The 20,645-nt window shown below is 51.0% G+C and overlaps 1 protein-coding gene across 1 annotated transcript in view; it reads left to right on the forward strand.

The window, feature by feature from the left end:
- Nucleotides 1-6,642: 6,642 nt before the first annotated feature.
- Nucleotides 6,643-20,645, forward strand: part of LOC142559952 (uncharacterized) — a 57,552-nt gene continuing 43,549 nt past the window's right edge. Inside the window, exons 1-2 of the mRNA XM_075671660.1 lie at nt 6,643-7,055; nt 13,810-14,026. Coding sequence (XP_075527775.1) covers nt 6,778-7,055; nt 13,810-14,026 — 495 coding nt within the window. The 5' untranslated portion in view covers nt 6,643-6,777. The remainder of the gene's footprint in view (nt 7,056-13,809; nt 14,027-20,645) is intronic.

Here is a 20,645-nt window from a genome sequence, read left to right on the forward strand (position 1 = left end):
ATGTTCGATCCCACCATCGCTCACGCATTTATTTTTATTAAAGAAGACTCAAAAAGAGGCGAGAAAGGAACCTGTCTACCGCAAACTGTAGCCGCAACGTCTCTGGAATGAGGCAATGAAAGCTTCGCAGCACAAGTAAAATATAGATGTGGATAATTGACCTATCAGGCAACGCAGAAGTCGCGAGTGCGAATGGCTGCTAAACATGTCAACCATGACATCGAACCGGTTTCAAGCAACGCTTGCCTGTTCTATACAGTGTCAGCTGACAGGCTGATGGGTTCGCCGCTCAGCTGCTAGGAGGCACTCTAATCGCACTGTTGGCGGCGGAGGAGGCTACGGGCGCAGGCGAAAGACGCTCGCATGATGGCGAATGAAGGTCCCTTCCGAGGATGGCAGCCTGTACCGGAGGTGCACACCGTCATGCATGTTGGCCGCCCTCGCCTCCGTTACGTGGCAACGGGGATAAAAAAAAGAAGGGTCAACGCACCGCGTCGGTATCAATAACCACCGATTCGAGACGCGCTTTTACCGGCGTCTTCGTCGTCGTGAGCATGCATCCGTTTTCTTTGTAGGCCGTTGGAGCGGACACGCTGTTTTCGTTTTGTCTGTTTGTTCTTCCCCCTCCTTGCCGTGTAGTCCCGCATCATCATCGGGTGCTAATGCGTACGCGCTGCGCGCGCATATATGCACGCACCAGGGAGAACGCACGAATCTCATTGACCCCACTCGCACGTTCTGTGCCCGCGGTGTGCAATGGCATAGGCAAGAAACGCGCGTAGTACCGCATTTACTCGAATCGATGAGACTGTCTCGATTCTACTCCGACACCTAATTTTGGGAAAGGCACAAAATTACAAAGCAACACAAGTCGAACGAATAAATAAAAGCCATTCGACTGCGCAAAGAACGTGCATTTCATTACGGTTCGTCGAAGTAACTTCTTCCGGGCGATGCTTCGAACATTCACCCGCTCCCACGACTTCACCTGTACAATTTCCGTCGTTAAGGTCATTCTTGCATCTTTGTGTTTTGATAAAATCAGCAACTTTTTTTTTCATTCGAGGTGTCGACCTTTTGCCGTACGGTGAAAGCCAACCACTACGCACGCACAGTTGAAAAATTCGTTCTGTTGTTACTGTCTAATTGCGGCGTTAATTGTGACGTTAATTGTGGCGTTCATTGTGAGGGGGCGTTAAGGGGCGACTGACGCGCAAACCGCAAGGCCTTCCGCACATCTTCCGCACACGTGCGGTCGTACGAAAAAGTGCACATGTCGCACATCGGTGCCGAAATTTCGGTTTACACTGCATGTGCGGGTCCAGTCTAAACCGAAATTTGTGCACCAGGGTGCGACGGGTGCAATTTTTTTCGCATCACCGCAGGCGTGCGGAAGACGTGCGGAAGGCCTTGCGGCATCCTCGTTTCTAAGTCTACCACCGACTCCCGTACATGATTTCACGACAGAAAAAAGGAAATGCATCGGCCTACATTTGAGCAAATACGGTAAGGGTGGTGTTGCTGGCCGACGCTGCCCTGGCGCACGCGCTGAACTTTCCGCTGCCGTTGGATGCCTTCGCTTCCACGTGTACACCGATCTCTGACGCCTTTCAGACGAGCGGTCTTGCGCAGCCTTCGTCGGTGCCCAACTCGTTTTCCTCGACGTCACGCCGTTCGCTTCAGTGTGCGCACGGACTACCCGCGTGCTTGCTAGGGGAAGAGGGTTTCAAGAGGATGCAGGCCGTAAGCAGGACGATACCACCTGGAGAGCCCTTCTGCAAATTACATGAGACCTCTTACCCGCCTGTATGAATGTTACAGTCGCACGAATTCGACCTTTCCCTCTCATTCTAGAAAATTAAGGTAGCGCGATACAAGCGGCGTTGACGTAACGGGGTTCGCCCCTGCATATTCTCTCTGCACTGCCTAAAACGGTGCAGCGCTGCGCAAGCTTACAGATGGCGTCGACGACACAGAAAACTAGGTTAGGGAACCAATAATTCGCGCTCAAGAAGCGTCGCGTCCCCGTTTTGAATGATTGCGACCGTTGAAGAACCGGTACAATTAATTGCCAGTCGAGAGTCGTTGCCATGCTAAAGGCTCTGTACTACTGTGCTCCCGGTTGTACAAATACAGCTCCAGAGGCGACAGCACTGCACGCTTTTTAAAACACACGCACTATAGCGAGTATTTAACGAGGTTCGAAACACTACGGACGAGAAAAGGTGGTTTCCGAAGAGACTAAAAAGTGCTCGAGGCACTCAGAAGCGTGCGCTCCGTTATACCATATGCATTTCATTTTTACTCACCCTCACTGAGCAAGTAGCAGAGAGCAGCTATAATCCTATAGTACTGCTGCTGCTATACGAGCAGAGTGAATGAGAAATGAAGTGATTACAGGGGTAAGCATGTAGCTGTTACCATAAGCGAGACATTCAGCGTTTGTGGCGCCCTCTTGTGCTTCCCGCTTGCGCATAATGGCTCGCGCCGACAGCAGCGACGGTTTGGCTGCGAAAGGGAACGGCGACTTGTTGACTCCCATGTGAACCAAGAGGTTGCAAAGTACCAAATTTAGCCTTGCTAATCACGAGCGTGCCCCCTCAGGTTATGATGCGTGTTGGACGAAGGGGCGTGCTAATAGCGTCCAAGCGGGGTGCTTTAATGCATGCTTATTATCCCCCTGTTCAACGGTGAACTGTTATACGCTTTCGCAAGGCTGCTATTGGAAACAAAACAGAAGGAGAAGCAAAAGGCATGCCGAATTTTTAATCGCACCGTGATGCACCAGCGTGGCATCGATTCAAGCTGTGGCGTTGGTGAACTGAAACGTGGACGGAGCATTTTCTTTACCACAGAGCGCTGCTTCTTTGTGCGCTAAGTCGGGGTCAAGGGATCAAGGTCAACAAATTAAGTCTATTTAGATAACAGACAGGAATACTGGACGCTGAGGTTACGACCGATGAGGCGTGGAAGATAGCTTGAAATAAGTCTATTAGGCGAACGCGAGTAGAGTACTTGAGGACGTACAAGTATGCGATCACAGATGTCGCCGACCTTTAAGATGAATCCCTCCCACTTGCATACGCAAGAACAAGTTATGAAAGTAGTCTCGTGGAAGCTAAAATACGTTTAATTCGATTCGTGCACCACGCACGCACCCCGTACAGCCTTTGTCAGAGGAAACGGCAAAAGATGAGCGCTTTTGTGCTGAAACGTACTGACTTCGTCTAAAAGCAGTCAAGTGACTCGTACATTGCCCTCTCCACTGTTGTGCCCACACATAGATACAAAAAAATGGCAGTCGGTGATTGCTAAGACCTATTTCGAAATAATAAACCTACCTCAAGGTTGGCCATTTTCCCGAGGTATCGTCTATCGTAAATCGCGCGTCGCAGCCAATACACTTGCATTCAAAGGTTACTTCTGGATTAACAGAGGCGGCTAAAAGGGCTGCGGACCGCACGTCCACTAGTATGAATGCGGATGCCTATACTACGCTATATGTCACGATGTTTGCTACAAGCTTAATTGGACAGACTGGTGAAAGAAGCAAAATTAATTATGCTGGCCCTGTTTACAGCAGAAACGTTAACGAAAAAGAAAAGAGCATCTCCACATACCTCGGAATCCGCTGCCTCCTTGTGCCTGTCAGCACTGACGTCGCGGTTGGCACGAGACGCACGGCAGTAAGCGTACGAGGCCTATGCCATCAGCGAGTCCGGCCCTGCGCTGGCGGTCCTGCGCACGTGACCTTGTATTCTGCGTACGACCTCCGCGCACGAAACATGGACCAACGTCGTCCTTTGCGGGCAAAGAAAACGTTGATTTACTGAAGCTCTCTCCGATAGGTGGTGACATGATCCACTCGTCTTAACACTTAACTCGTACTGTCGTACAGGCGCCATCGCTCTCCTGAGTGGGCCACCTCGTGTGATAACCAGCGACCACGGACACCGTGGAGGAGCTCCATGCTTTTGTGCGCTTCTGCCATCGTATATTCGACGCGGTAACATCCCGAAACGAACCTACTTAGAGAGCGTACGCGAACTGTAACGAACCGGATGATCACAACATGCTCGCAATGTACAGGCAAGCTTAAATGTGGCGTTGCGTGCCGGATCTCAAGAAAAGCTGAATATTTGATTCTCGACGCGCAGCCTGGATTTCAGATCTGCTACGGTGTACGAATGTACGTACTTGACCAACATAGTGTCCTGAGGTCTTAATGGCTGCAAGATAACAACTGTGCTGACACTCGACTTTTGCGCAGAACCGACACGCCGTTAACTTTTGACCTTGCCTGTACATCGCGGCGGACCCATATAGGAACTGGTAGAATATCTTACTATTGATTACGCGCACTTTCAATACGCCTGCGCACGAGACCATGATGGTATGCAGTCCATGTTTGCTTCTGCACGGGCGCACGCCTTGCTGAAGTCCGCATGGACGCCATATTTCTTATTCGCGACTGCCGACGCTCATTCGATAGATAGAGATTCCGTCAGGCTGAAAGAGGCTCGGCTTCGTGCGGTTGTAAACACCGGCGCCAAAGCGCGCATTTGCACGATACGTTGCTGGTATACGCTGTGATAGACCCTTCTTCATATACACACTCGAACGTCTCAGTAAGCTAGCCCAAACCACTGCGCGTCGGACAGAGACTGACGTTCTGTCCGGGCTCGTGTCGCCCATGTCGGCCGGCTCAAACAACCCATCCAGCGGGACGGCCACGGGACTCCCTCGCCCAGTGACACGTGGAGAGATTCGTGGACGGGTGACCACTTCCACTTCACCATCGAAGTAAACTGGGTGCCGAGTCACGGTCGCAGCCGTTGCAATGAAAATTACGCATATACAGCGCACACGTTGGGATCTACGTGGAGCGGAACTTCCTTGAAGCGGTTGATTAAATGCTAGCTATCAAACAGTTCATCTTCTGCAACGCGTTTCGCCCGCCCGACGAAACAGTAAGACGCGGAAGCCATCACCATGTGACCCACGCGACTGCGGATTAAGTTGTCTGCGGTGTCGGCCCACATTACGGCCCGCCATCTCCCGGTTAGCCAGGTATGCCGCTGCGCTGCCTCCAGGGTCGGTCCACCTCATTCGGGAAGAAGTAGACCCGATCAGACACACCAAACCCAGGGAGAGAAGGCAGGGAAAGCTGCGCTTTAATAAAGTAATGATGCGCTTGAATGCGTATATATTTGTAGCATGTGAATATATTTACGTATTCTTTTCTTGTTTCACTGCGTAGTTGCGCGGAAAATAGAACCGGTGACCAGCATGTCTGCAGCAATAGTAGTACAGATGCAGCTACCTGTAATCCGTTTCGTTATATGCGTACTATCCGTTATGTGAATTATTCGGCAAAACAGTTTATACCGGGCGTTTCAGCAAACACTTTCAAAAGTTTTTTTAAAGTTATCTGTGGCAGATAGCACAATTCTAGTTCGTGGGCTGGTTTACTCGAAGAGGCGCGCATTGCTTGCACAAAACATTGTGCAAAAATTACCTTCTGGTCCCATATTGCAATTTACAAATTCTAACCCTAGAGTTCGCAAGGCGGGTCCGCTTGCAACGAATTCTCAGGATGACACGAGTTTCGAGATATTAATTCCTGAACTTTGCGGAAAAATGCACTGGCGTTAGTTGCTTTCCTAACAAGATGTCGTTTCAGGCATTAAAGCACAAAAACACAATCGTCCTCTCTGCACCTTGCGACCGGGTGCTCAAAACGCTTCCTATTTCCTAACAACGTTATTGATATTGATATCGCCTGCAGCGGTGGTCGTTCGCTAGCACATTTTTTTTTCTCAGCGGGAATAATAATGTTCATGTGTAATAACAGCAACACAAGTCAGGACACGCATTGCAGAGAAAGTAACGTGCATGAACAGGAACGCATTTCGAAAAGAGATAGCTTCGGAGATTATATGAAGCTTGTTAGAATTCTTGTACGACGGAATTGCACGACTTCCGCGAACTACTGACAGAAAGAAAATCTCCATGCAAGGCTCTCTTCGATCTAAAGATTCGATATCAAAAAAACTCTATAAAGCGTGTTTGGCTCTCCCTTCCGTATTAGTGGCCGGCCTTTGCATATCCCCCTCGACACGCGCGTCCCACGCAGGCTTTCCACCACCTTCATGCCTTTTTCGACATGGCCGCCGTCATCACCGTGACCGTCGTTGTCGCGTCGTCGTCCTCGTCATCACGATGGAGGCAAAAGGCGTAGCACGTCAGAACCAGGACACAAACGTTTGGCGTTCTTCTTTTGTCCTGGTTTTGATGCTCTACGCCTCTATCATGATATACCAACAAGCCCAACGTGCAACTTTAGTCTCGTGCCATCACGCTGTCGTAATCAGGCTGCCGATCGTCACGCCACGTTCACTTCTGCCGTCATCATCATGTCATCGGCGCCCACGCCACAGTGTTGTTCTTACAGTTACACACGCGATAACATCACACATAACTGGGGCATCTTAGCTGTTTAGTACAGTAGTACCAATTTCTGCGGGCGTCAGTGCACCGAGCAGCAGATGAGGAAGAAGAGGAAACGTGTCGGCGCGTACAACTGCCTACTTCTTGGCCAATTCCCCATAGCGGATATGCACCAGTGCTTGGAAGACAAGGTAAGACGAGACAAGACGATCCGATCCCAGGCCCATCCCCCGCAGTGGGTGCTAGCCCCGTCCTAAAGGCACGTCATCGTCTGCGTACCCGACAAGGAGAAAAGCTCCGCTGCCAGTTTAGGCGGCAGCAGAAGCGATGGGCAACTCGCCGAGCACGGACACCAGCGCGCGGGACAGCGTGACCAACCTGAGCAGCCACGAGAAGCAGGCCATCCGGGACACGTGGCTGGCCTTCAAGAAGCAGCTGCGCACGGGCAGCGTGACCATCTTCGTGGTGCTCTTCATGCGCCACCCAGAGTATCAGAAGCTGTTCACGGCGTTCGCCGACGAGCCGGCCAGCGAGCTCCCGAAGAACCCGCGCATGCTGGCGCACGCGCTCACCTTCGCATACGCCATCACCGCCATCGTGGACAGGTATGTACGACCGGCGGGTTCCTCCGAACGCCTCGAGCTATGCACGGCAAACAGTTCTGGCTAGCACCCTTACATTTAAGCTCAAGACGGAAGCACTGATGCGGACGTGTGAAGTTTTCTTTAACGGCGACTTTTTTTCCGGCAAGTACACATGAAGGTAGCTACGACGTACCACACGAAAACTGCGCGAAATAAACTTTAATAGCTATCGCGCTGTCACATTCAGACCTCAGATACTTCGGGGTGCACCAGATGGTCAGGATTATTATAGTTTTCATCTACGGCTTCTCGCACCGCAGATGTAGTTTGATCTGGTTGTCGTGCACGATAATTTTCTTTTACAGTGTCAAAGGTAAGAGTGTTAGTCGTAAGATATAAACCAGCACCCTCAAGGGTGCAAACATATTTTATTGTGAATGATTTAACGGGATACTAAAGAGAACATTAATTTAAGCTATTGCACTGGAGAAGAACGAGCAGCAGGCACTGCTTCGAGGAAGACGACGACAAAGAGTGGTTGGAAGCCTTGTGCCTGTGTTGCCGAAGCTCTGTGTCCACTCGCTGCGGTGCTCTGCTATCTGAGCGTTTCATCAATTAAACTATAACGCCTTTTGACATTTGGTGGAGGTGCTGGGTCCTTCACAAACTTGGAACTGCGCAGCCGGACGCTCCCTACCATTTCTGCCATGCCTCAGGACGCCGCGCAGCCCGATCGTCCCCTTGCATCGCCTGTTGTATGCTCCGGTGCTCTACGCCAACGAGATCATTCGGTCTTCAGCGGCAACGACGACCATGGCGTGGAGGATTAGCTCTCGTCATACGATCGCGTGAGTGCGCATAACAAATGGGATGACAAAGCTAAACTAACTAACGTCATCTTCTATCTTTTAGAGTCGCTAATCTCTGGTTCCGGAATCATGAATCCAACCGTTTTACCTGGACAGCATTTACCCACTGTTTCAAATAAGTCTTCGGTCGCCCTGTTGTGTGCAAGCTTCGTGCAGAACAACGCTTGCGTGGTCGCGCTCAGCAAAAGGGTGAAAACTTCACCAGCTACACTGAAGACGTAGTTTACCTTTGCCGGCGCATTAATCCCGCTATGTCCGATTCTGAAAAGATCAAGAATGTCATGAAGGGCATATAGGATGACGCCTTCCAGATGCTCTTGGCGAAAAATCCTCAAACAATAGACGAGGTCATTACACTGTGCCAGAGCTACTATGAGCTCCGCAAACAACGCCTTACTACGCGCCGAGCTGACGCGCCGGACGACACGGTTTCGGCTTTAACCGACAGTTCCAGTGCTGCTCCCGCCCACTCTTCGTTCCTCGACCAAATCAAGCGATTCGTTCAAGAAGAAGTCGCGCGCCAACTGTCACTGCTGCCTGCTACCCAGTAGTCCGAGTCCTCTTTGTCGCCGGAAATCCGACGCGTCATACACGAACAAGTCAGCGACGCACTGCCTCTCGCTAATCAGCCACCTTCAGCGCCGGTTCCGCTCCCGTACGCTGCCGTCGTCGCCAGGCCAAGCCCTCCGCCTGAAGTTGCGCACTACACGGCCACAAGCGGCTTCTACGCCTCGCCTTCTGCAGCTGCGAACTACTTGCCCAGAAGCGGCTTCTGCGCGCCACCGCAGCCCTTACGCCCAGCTCAGAAATTTGCACCGCTACATAGGCCCCCTGTTGATAATCCGTGGCGTATCCAAGACAACCGGCCGATCTGCTTCGCGTGTGGCTTTGCTGGCCACGTGGCACGGTTCTGCCGCCGGCGGGGTCGGTATCTTCCCGATACTGCGAGACTTTAAGGGAATGTTCCTAACTCCCAGTCCTGCTATTCGCCACCAGTTCCGCACTTCGCTCCTTCATCTCCTGTTCCCCAAAGCTTCAACACTCGTCGGTCTCCATCTCCCCGTCGACGTCCCCTGTCCCCCATCGTCCGCCGCTATCCAGCTGTGGAGGAAAACTAAAAGGCGCAGTTCCGGAGGCTAGAACTGAGATCTCTTCGAACTGCTCAAGCCCTCGTCTATTCCCTGCGAACGTCATCGAAGTTTTTGCCGAAGGTATCACCGTTGACGCGCTTGTCGACACGTGTGCCGCAGTGTCCGTGATTGCCGACCAGCTTCGCCGTACGCTCTGCAAAGTTGCGACGCCGTTTTCTGCCATTTCGCTACGCACAGCAAGTGCTGAGCCAGTTGAGCCCTTAGGAACATGTACCGTTCGTGTCGCCATAGAAGACAGTTTATACCACATTGAGTTTGTTGTTCTTCCCCGCTGCCCTCAAGCCATCGTTCTAGGATGGGACTTCCTCTTTTCTCATCACGCTGTTATTGGTTGTGCCCGTGCAGAACTTGCGTTGACTCCATTTTGCGGCAGTCTTCCTGAAGATTTGCCTCCACGTGCACCTTCCGCCGGAGTGTTCGTCGCTAATGTCACTGATATCCCTTTTTTCTCTTCCACCCTTGTACCCGTTTCCTGTGCTGCTTTCTACGATTCCGCAGTTCTTTTCACGCCATCTCAACTTGCTACAAGCCGTCATCCCTTCTTGCTTCCCTTTGCCCTCCTTCCCTTTCGCCACGGCTCCAGCGCACTTTACGTTTCGAATCAGTTTTCGTGTCCATCAAGCTTACATCACAGCGAGTGCCTCGGTTTTGCTGATAAATTCGGCACGAGCGCTGTCTACGATGTGCCTGATGACTCGACTCCTCTTCACGTTCCTTCCTTCCCTTTCGCCAGGGCTCCAGCGCAACGAGTCAGCTCACTCAGATCGTCGACCTCCTTAACCAATTCCGAACTTCTCCCGACCTCCAAAAACAATGTTTAGGACGTACCTCCACAGCCGTTCATCACATCGACACCGGCAGCCACGGACCTCTACGTCAACGTCCATACCGTGTGTCCGCGACGGAGCGCCGTGTCATCGATTAGCACGTAGGAGACATGCTCCGACGCGGCGTGATACAGCCATCACACAGTCCCTGGGCTTCTCCGGTAGTGCTGGTCAAAAAGAAAGATGAGACAATTCGTTTTTGTGTGGACTATCGACGACTCAAGATAACCAGGAAAGATGTCTATCCTCTTCCCCGTATCGACGACGCGCTAGACTGCCTCCAAGGCGTTGAATTCTTTTCGTCCTTAGACTTACGATCCGGTTATTGGCAGGCCCCGGTGGCTGACGCAGACCGCCCGAAAACAGCATTTGTTACGCCTGAGGGCTTATATGGATTTACCGTGTTGCTCTTTCACCTCTGTAATGCGCCTGCAACATCTGAAAGAATTATGGATAACATCCTCCGGGGCCTCAAATGGCAGACATGCCTTCGTTATCTCGATGACATCATTATCTTTTCCCCGGAATTTTCTTCTCACCTGTTCTGACTCAAACGCGCGCTCAATTGCCTTGCCGATGCTGTACTCCAGCTCAACTTAAAGAAGTGTCGCTTCGCCGCCCGGCGGCTAGTCATCCTTGGCCACGTTGTTTTGAAAGATGGTGTGCTCCCAGATCCAATCATACTCCAAGCTGTTGCCAAATTCCCACTACCAGAGACCACAAAAGAACTCCGCAGCTTCATCGGATTATGCTCCTATTTTCGTCGTTTCACCCGCAACTTCGCCACCATAACAGCGCCTTTGACGTAGCTTCTCGCGGGTAACCACGACCTCTTGGCCTGGCCGCCAGTTCGCGATGCCGCATTCACGACGCTGCGTCTTCTTCTAACCTCACCCCCCAATACTCCGACATTTTGACGCAAGCGCACCGACAGAAATACACATGGATGCCAGTGGCGTCGGCATTGGCGCTGTTCTTGCACAACGAAAGACTGGTTTCGATGAATGCGTTGTTGCCTTCGGTAGCCGCGCACTCACGAAAGCGGAAGCAAACTATTCCGTTACAGAAAAAGAATCCCTGGCTATCATTTGAGCCATAACTAAGTTTCGTCCTTACCTTTACGGCCGCCCGTTCGACGTCATCACGAACCACCATGCACTCTGCTGGCTGTCGTCCTTGAAAGATCCTTCAGGTCCCCTCGCTCGATGGGCGCTTCGCCTCGGAGTATGATATTCGAGTGCTGTACCGCTCTGGCCGTAAACATTCGGACGCGGATGCCTTGTCTCGCTCCCCAGTGTCAGGCCAGCCCATTTATCAGAAAGTACGAATATGCGAGTCCTACGTCACCACCACGGATATGCTTTCGGAGCAGCAGAAGGATCCATGCATTGTTGCTACGCTGGCTTTTCTGTCAGACCCATCAGCGCCTTCTACTAACCGTGCATTGCGTCGCCAAGCACACCACTTTGCTGTTCGTGACGGGCTCCTATACCGCCGTAACTACCTCCCGGACGGGCGCCAATGGTTACTCGTGGTTCCTCGGCATCTACGTTCGGACATATGTGCAGTGTTTCACGATGACCTGCAATGCGCACATTCAGGAGTACTAAAAACATACGCGCGCCTGCGAATTAGTTATTACTGGCGCGGGATGCACCGATTCGTCCGCCAATATATCCGCTCCTGCTTCGCTTGCCAACGCCGCAAGAATACCCTCATGCCTTAGCTGCTCCACTGCAACCATTGCCTTGTCCAGGACGGGCCTTTGACGGGGTCGGAGTTAATATTTATGGGCCCCTTCCGAGTACTTCGGATGGCAACCACTGGGTGATAGCGGCGATAGACCACCTCACGCGCTACGCGGAAACTTCGCCTCTACCCAACGCATCTGCGCGGGATGTTGCCTGGTCCCTTCAGCGCAACATCATACTTCGCCATGGAGCCCCCAGAGAGTTGCTGAGCGACAGAGGCCGCGTCGTTCTGTCCGATGTTATAGAAGCCCTGCTCAAGGAATGCCACGTAATTCACCGTATCACTACTGCATACCACCCGCAAACTAATGGGATGACTGAGGGCTTTAACCGCACTCTTGGCGATATGTTACCCATGTACGTCGCATCTGACCAAACTAATTGGGACCTAATTCTACCCTTCGTAACGTACGCTTATAATACCGCCACACAGACCACTACAGGATTTTCCCCGTTGTTTCTTCTGTACGGACGCGAGCCTTCCTGCACAATGAACACCATCCTTTCGTATCGCCCTGACACAACGGAGGCTAGTATCCTGTCCGAGGCTGCTGCACACGCGGAAGAGTGCCGAAAGCTTGCCCGCACATTTACTTCGGAAGATCAGCAGCGACAGAAGCACCTTCGGGATATTCCCTCCTTTCCGCCACCCTCTGCCCCTGACTCACTAGTCTGGCTTTGGATTCCCGCTACCAGCCCTGGACTTTCACCCAAGCTTGTGTCCAAGTACCAGGGTCCCTACCGTGTCGTCAGTCAAACGTCTCCTGTGAACTGGTAGAACCCCTTGAACCGCCTTCCGATAAATGCCGCCGAGGGCGCGAAATCGTGCACGTTCAGCGGCTCAAGCCGTACTTTGATCCACCCGTGCTATCTTGCCCGTACGTCGCCAAGACGTCTCCTCTTCTCCGGGGAGGTAATTGTACTGGAAAAGAACGAACAGCATGCAGGCACTGCTTCGAGAAAGACGACGACAATGAGTGGTTGGAAGCCTTGCACCTGTGTTGCCGAAGCTCTGTGTCCTCTCGCTGCGGTGCTCTGCTATCTGAGCGTTTGTTTCATCAATTAAACCATAACGCCTTTTGACACTATATTAAGAAAAGCTTTTTTCACGATACCAGGAAAGCCACTTCTACAGAGGGACTTGATAAGCCATAAAAGACGTGAGAACGGGTGGCGACACCGCCTTGCAGTTCCCTCACCAGCGCGCCGTGACGTCATGTATTTTGATCGCCTTCTGGTCCGACCTATTTGACACTTTTATCGGTAAAGATGGAATATGTTGTATCATAATTAAATTATGGGGTTTTACGTGCCAAAACCACTTTCTGATTATGAGGCACGCCGTAGTGGAGGACTCCGGAAATGTTGACCACCTGGGGTTCTTTAACGTGCACCTAAATCTAAGCACACGGCTGTTTTCGCCCCCATCGAATTGAGGCCGCCGTGCCCGGGATTCGATTCCGCGACCTCGTGCTCAGCAGCCCAACACCATAGCCACTGAGCAACCACAGCGGGTTATGTTGTATCATAAAGGAACCATAGACGGAACTTAGCAAGTTTCGAGAACTTATAACGTCAATGTACGTCAAGGATTTTAAAGCATATTTTCGTATTCGGGCCGTTGTCGCTTACCAGCGCTGAGGTTACGGCGCGAAATTCAGAAAATGGAACTTCGACGTTGATTTTCTCTTCGAATACATATAACCCGTCGCCGCAAGATTAACGAATATAGAGTCATGAAAGAACACTCGATAAGCCTATAATCGGCGACAAACTAGGAATTTGCATTACCTTAGTTTCGTGACGCCAAGCTGCTTTGCGTTTTGTTTTCTAGGTGCAGATAAACCACTGTATCACTGATTTTAGAATGAAGCCTGAACATCCTGGGAAATCGTATGGATAATCTTGATATCAGTGCTCAGCCAAAGATAATTAATTTAGCTTGAAACAACGAGCTTTTATTTTCCAGTTAGCCTAGCATTTACATTAGCAGAACAGTCATTAAGCTGTGAGCGGACTTCGGCTGGCTCTTTCAGACGTGAAGGGCAGCAACAGTGCGCTGTTGTGGGTGAAGATTGTGCTGAATTTTCAAGGTTGTCACCAACCATAAGCTGATTTCGCGTTTCCCTCGAGTGTCCCCTTTAAGTATATGACCTGTAACGGGTGTCCGACGGCAGCCTGGAAGAGCCGGAGACGACGAAGGAGATCGTGCGCAAAGTGGCCATCGCGCATGCGCACCGCGCCTCCGACATGAAGACTGCCTTCGAGAGGATGGGCGGCGCGGTGGTGGACACGCTGGTCGAGAAGCTTGGCTCCAGCATGACGTCCACAGCGGTGGCCGCGTGGAAGCAGCTCTTCACCTTCATCGTGGCCACCAGCGAGAAGACGTTCGAGGTGCGTGGCGCCGTATGGTACCCGAGCTTTAATGCGAAACGTTGTATGCCCCATTGCGCGAAATTCCGGCGTCGTCGTCCACGCCGGCGTGACCGAGCGATGGTAGCAAAAATGGCCGACGGTGCACAGAGTACAAACACGTGAAAAAAATTATCTGGTTAACGTCAAATTTTTCAGGGAGGTTACTGTAAATAAAGTAAATTAACGGCTTTGAAGAGACAAACACTCTACATATATCGGTCTGGGTGTGAAGCAAACCCGAGCCTCCGGGGTGGGAGACGAGCACGCGTCCCCCACGTTACGGTGGCTCCGCGGTTCTGGCTGGCTAATGGTGTGCCTCCCAATCGAAAACATTAATCGAAAAACAAAATTATTAAATTATGGCGTTTTACGTGCCAAAACCACTTTCTGAATATGAGGCACGCCGTAGTGGAGGACTCCGGAAATTTCGACCATCTGGGGTTCTTTAACGTGCAACTAAATCTAAGTACACCGGTGTTTTCGCATTTCGCCCCCGTCGAAATGCGGCCGCCGTGGCCGGGATTCGATCCCGCGACCTCGTGCTCAGCAGCCTAACACCATAGCCACTGAGCAACCACGGCGGGTCAACATTAATCGAAAACATTCCACTAACGGAACTATAATGTTTTGGCATTCCCACACGTAAGCAGTCTTCAGAGTGCCGAATTTTCTAGCGCGACAGCAATTAAGCTCCAGGAGCAATTTCGTCGTCGCCGTACTGTTACGAATAACGTCTAGAGAGAGAGAGAGAGAGAGAGAGAGAGAGAGAGAGAGAGAGAGAGAGAGAGAGAGAGAGAGAGAATTGAAAGAAGGCAGAGAGGTCAGCCTGAGTTAAGGTGCTCTAGCCTGCTACTCTGCACAGGGGGAGCGGGAACGGGGACATAAAGATGTGATGAGGGATGATGATGACATAGCAAGAGGGATGCGCAAAGGTGAAAGCAAGTTCAACACTCTGATGATAAACATTCACAAATGTCATCCATGAAGCCAAAATCAGGTTTCGCATCAAGTCTGTAGTCAACAATTTGAGTAAACTTAAATATAGAGGCGCTATGACGAAGCTGGTGTGGGCCTCCCCTGCGTGAACAGCCCAAGCGCCAAACAAAATCTTTATAGCATATAAAGAGCTGCGATAAGCAGCTCTAGCACGGCGAGCACTTGTAGGGCACTTTTAGCGGCAGGTGTCTCGAGACCACCGAGAATCACGCGCATTGATTCTACTAGGTGCTTCAGCATTTTTTCTGCATTCTCCTTCTCATTGTGTTCATCTCCTCGCTTGCCCGTAGTGTCACCAGTTTCATAGGCCCTATAATGCTTGGCTTCATGGCGCAGAGGACCACTAGGGCCCGCTGGCATGGCCGTAGGCTTAGAGGGCAGCAAAGGCCATTCCGTGTCTGTATCAGCCGGTAGAGGTGAATGCCGCGTGCTGTCATCAACCTTGAATTATCGGTAGGCGCCGTTACCGTCCTCGATGCACGCACAAGCAGAGGTGGTCGTGGTGCCTGTGCCACGCTATGTAGTTCTCCTGAAATGGTTCTGCGATGCTTCTGTCGCGAGCATCCTGTTTCATCTTCGGGCATTCCTTCGAAGTCGCTTCGTGAGAACCAGTACAGTTGGGACATTTAAGTGAGGACGCCTCACAGTCGGTGGTATCATGCTCTCCGCCGCAACGCGAGCAGGTGGCTTTGCTTCTACAAACAGCGCTCACGTGTCCTATCTTGTGACATTTCCGGCACTGAATAGGCCACGGAACGAACGGTCATACTCAGCGCATAACGTAGCCCACTTTGACAGACGCTGGTAATGTCGAAGAAGCAAACGTTAACTTGATACATCGGGAGTGTCCCAAGCGGTGAATCTCAAGAATGCGCACCGATGACCTCAAAGGACCCTTGAGGTCCGCATGCTTGATTTCAAGCTCCACGTCGGAAATCACTCCACTTGTTGTCTCCTTCCCGTAAGTAATAAAGGAGCGGACGGGGATTGCGCTTAACTGCGGAATGGTCTTTAACGTCTCAAGTATTGCGGAATTTTTCACATCTATTGTCACATCTATGTTTTTGCGAGCGTTGATCCTGATCTCGTTAATTTGCCCAGGGGCCATACTTTCAAAATATTCGGTTAGAAACTGCCTGCTGAGGGAGTTCACGCTGTGTGACGTCGAGAGCGGCACGTAAGAAACCATGAAGGATTCTTGCTCACTCTGATGCGATGAAGACGCCTCAGTCGACATACGGCGCATCTTCTTCATACGGCGGCCCATGACTACGGTGTACTCGCTGTCAGAGTCCATGGCTTCTGGCGTTGAGCTCTGCCAGGAATCGAGCTGGTCCGAGCTTCCAAAGGCACGTCGTCCAAAAATGAGCGATGAAGTAGACGACTTTGTTCAGGTGGTCGCGGGAACATCTTCTTGCTCATCCTTGATGAAATGACTCTCACGAAAATGGCAAGAACGCAAAAAAAAAAATGCATAACAGCGAGAGGCCCAGACCAACAGTGAGCTCTGGGCACTTCTTTCTCTTCCCTCTCGAATAACGTCTAAGTGTGAAGAGAAAAAGCCGGACCGAGTGTAATGACAAGCACGCGGGGGCGACCCGAGAACGATATGGTCTGTACTTACGGTAATGGCGGCGTGATGCGCGCCGTCTTCTTGTCCGCCCAATGTTGAAGGTCACGCGGTGAAGCGCATGCTGCGCTATGGCAGGGCATGCTGCCCTAGAGCCACCGTAGGGAGGGGGGGGGGGGCTAGATATAGAAAGTTATGACAAGGTGACGACATTTGGTGATACATTGGGCCGCAAATACATCGTTCACTTGCACCCGTTCGCCCTGGCAAACTCGACCTCAGCTTCTATAAGCACGACAGACGGAGTGCTTACGCACATCTCTTTTTCTTTTGCTATCGTAAGTGCCTCCCACATTACGGACAGGTTACGGGTGCACAAATACACGTGCCAGCTTCTGACAGCACCTTGCAACTTGGCTTCGCACTGCAAACAGTGCAAATGCTCTCCGCTACTAGAAAGCACCACAGTCATTGGCACAACAAAAACAAAAACGGAGCGAGAAATATGGGAGGCACTTGCGATAGCAAAATAAAAAGAGATGTGCGTAAGCACTCCATCCATCGTGCTTATCGAAGCTGTGGTAGAGTTTGCCAGGGCGAACGGGTGCAAGTGAACGATGTATTTCCGGCTCAAAGTATCATCACATGTCGTCACCTTGTCATATTTTTTTAAACCCCCGCTCCTCCCCCCGCACCACATCATCTTGTAAATAAGCGTATTCTTTAACAGTATTAAACAGCTGGTAGTTCGCACTACGTACGTCCGCGTCTTGTCCCTTATGTTCGTCAGTGTAGCACTAAGCGCAATATAATCATAATACAAATGAGGAGTTCGGGGCATGTGAAGATACAGTGAATGAGTTTCAAAGCGAACAGAAGGTAGGCGCGATTACGTCAGCAGCGAAGTAAGGGCAATGGCAATAATACAACAGTGCTAGATCTAGGTACAGTGTCCCTGTTAGCAAAGTGGTGATGATATATGCTTAGAAAACTTTTTTGGATACGATCTATAATGTCACTTTTGGATCTAGAAATTCCATTAGTGACATCATAGATCGGGTCCATAAAATATTTTATAAGCATATATCATCACCGCTAATAACAAGAGCTTTATTTAGATCAGTATTTCGAGCACTGGAGAAGACTGCGGGAATTGGAGAAGGCCGCTTAACGGCTGACGCTGCCTTTGGTATGTGCTTACTGAAAGTCACGGAAGAGAAGAAGAAGTGATCGTAGCGAGCAGCTTCAGCTTCGAGCTCTCTGCATTTTCTATTTTATTTTCTGTGATCTCTGCAATCAGTGACAAGAAAACTGGGGGACGTCGTCCTCTGCAATGGGGGACCCAAACCCCGCCCAGCAGTTTCGTCCTGAACGGCCAGTTCATTATGCCGGTGACGTGAGTGACCGCTTCGACCCCAGCATGGTCCCGATTGAGTCATCTGATGGCTCCTCTACTGATGAGATGGGCTCGGACAGCGATTTTACCGTGGTGTCAAGCCGACGTCTGAAGAGAAAGATACGAAGAACATCACCGACCAGTCGCCAGGCGACGAAAAAGGCAAGTGGCAAGCAATCATACACCATTGCATATGTACCAACAACGACAACAGACAACCTCAACTCACTGAACAGGCAGAGCCTGTCGGAATATTTTGAACGAACTGCCCATGGTCAAGTAGAAGAAATACGTATAAACGCTCGAAAGAACATCCTCTCGGTGGAAGTCAATACGCCGACCATACTGGAGACACTGAAAAACATCACTCAGTTGGGAAGCATCCCTGTTCGCGCATTCCCCACATACGGCAAGGAAGCGACGACAGGCGTCATCTACGATGTGGACATTGACATTACAGACACTGACCTGGCCAAACTACTATCATCGTCAGCTCCTGTGCTCAGCTTTCACCGTTTTGGACGTTCCCGATGTGTGAAATTAGTGTTCCAATCGGAAACTTTGCCAACACACGTCAAGGTTGGATATGTGAGGCATCCGGTACGTCCTTACGTGCCGAGGCTTTTACAGTGTCACAGGTGCATGAAACTTGGGCATGTCAGTGCAGTTTGCAAGGGTGCAATAACATGCAAACGATGTGGTGGACCTCACGGAGACAGCAATTGCAACGTTGCTGCGAAATGTCCAAATTGTTCTGGTGCTCATGACGCAACGTCAAAAGAGTGCCCAAAGATCAGGAAGGAAATGGGTATTCTGAAGAAGATGGGTAGAGATCGTTCCACGCACAGGGAAGCGGCAAGGGCTATCCGCCACCGCAGACGTCGTTCACGAAACCGACATCAACGGGATCGCAGCCCTCCTCGCGTTGGAGGGACGACAGCTCAAGTGCAACATCCACCCCCTCTTCGTCTCAGGAATGAAGAAGCACGTGCCTCAAAGCCTCTGTATGCCGCGAAAGTGCAAGGCGACCCATCATCGGCACTAGCCACATCGGAGACTCAGTGGCCCTCGTTACCATCAAGGCCTGTGGGAAATCCCTTATGCACCGCTCCTACACATACTGAAGAAAATGAAAAGATGGATGACATTGACGTCACGAGTATGGTGAAAAATTTGATGGGCTCCATGCGCAGGATTCTTTCCGGCCTAAATACCCCGGCTGCCAAGGCTGCCGTGCAGCTACTTGAAGTCTTGGAACCACTGCTAGTGGTTCTTCACTAAGCAAGTATGGCGATAATGTTTGAAGAACGGATGCATCAATCGTTTGTTATGCAATGGAATGCTCGCGGTCTGCGTGGTCGTTTGTCGGATTTCCGACAGCGGGTATTTAAATACCAATTTCCAGTTATTGTTATCTGTGAACCTAATATGGATTCTTCTTTCCGTATTTCTGGTTATGTCCAGATGTGGTCTCGTAACGACCAACCCTCGAGCAAAGTATTAGTTTGTATACGTCACGACCTGGTGTATTTCAGACATGACGTCCCATCGCATACTACTAATGATTACGTATGCCTCACCATAAAATACAGATGTCGCACGGTTACAGTGATTGGAGGATATATCCACCCAAGAGCGAGGATCGATTGCTCGCACCTGATGTCTCTGCTGCAAGCATCGCAAGGCCCTCATATTGTGATTGGTGACTTTAACGCGCACCATCCCCTGTGGGGTAGCACTTCGATGAATTCTCGTGGCAAATACTTGGCTGACTTTATGTGTAGTCGGGGACTAAATGTGCTCAATGACGGGTCTCCTACATTTATTCGTGGCACGTCCTACAGCAGTTGTCTTGACCTAACGTTTGTATCAAGGAGCCTTCTGTCTTCAGCATCCTGGTCGACGGATCTAGAGACTCATGGTAGCGACCACCTCCCCACTTACGTTCACTTTAGCTGGTTTCGCCGTTCAGCCTCACGTTGCATTCGTCAAACAGACTGGATTGCATTTAAGACCTCTGTCGACACCACCTGTCAGAGTATGACATCTCCATCCGAAATAGAGGACATCATTGCCTCTACCCTGCGGGACAAAACTAGAGAAGTCAGCATACCGAGGCACAGGTCATCGGTCGACATACAATATGAGGCCCTTCGTGCGATCCGTCGCCGCGCGGAACGGCGATACAGAAGAACAAAGTCACCGTCCGATCTTTCGAGCAGTCGCCGAGCTCAACGACATGTTCTTCGACATCTGGAGAAGCTTGACAGACAGCGTTGGAGGGCTTTCTGTGGATCCCTAGATCCAAGACAGCCTCTATCTAAGATATGGCGGGTCATACGAAGTCTCCAGGCAACTCCACAACAAAGACACCCATTCCATGCGGTGGCTCTACATCAACGCCGGACCGAATTGGAGGTAGCAGAGGACTACTGTAAACTGATTGTGGACGCTTCTAATGCAGTGACTTCATCCCTTGTCACCATCGCACCCCCGTCACCTGATGAGCGGCTCGAAGTACCGTTTACGATGCAAGAGCTTGACGCTGCGCTTTCAGTTTCTCGACGCTCCTCGGCACCAGGACCAGACGGAATCACGTACGCTGCACTCTGCCATCTTGGCACCGAATCACGACG

Source organism: Dermacentor variabilis, chromosome 10, assembly GCF_050947875.1.
Source record: "Dermacentor variabilis isolate Ectoservices chromosome 10, ASM5094787v1, whole genome shotgun sequence".
NCBI classification, from domain to species: Eukaryota; Metazoa; Arthropoda; class Arachnida; order Ixodida; family Ixodidae; genus Dermacentor; species Dermacentor variabilis.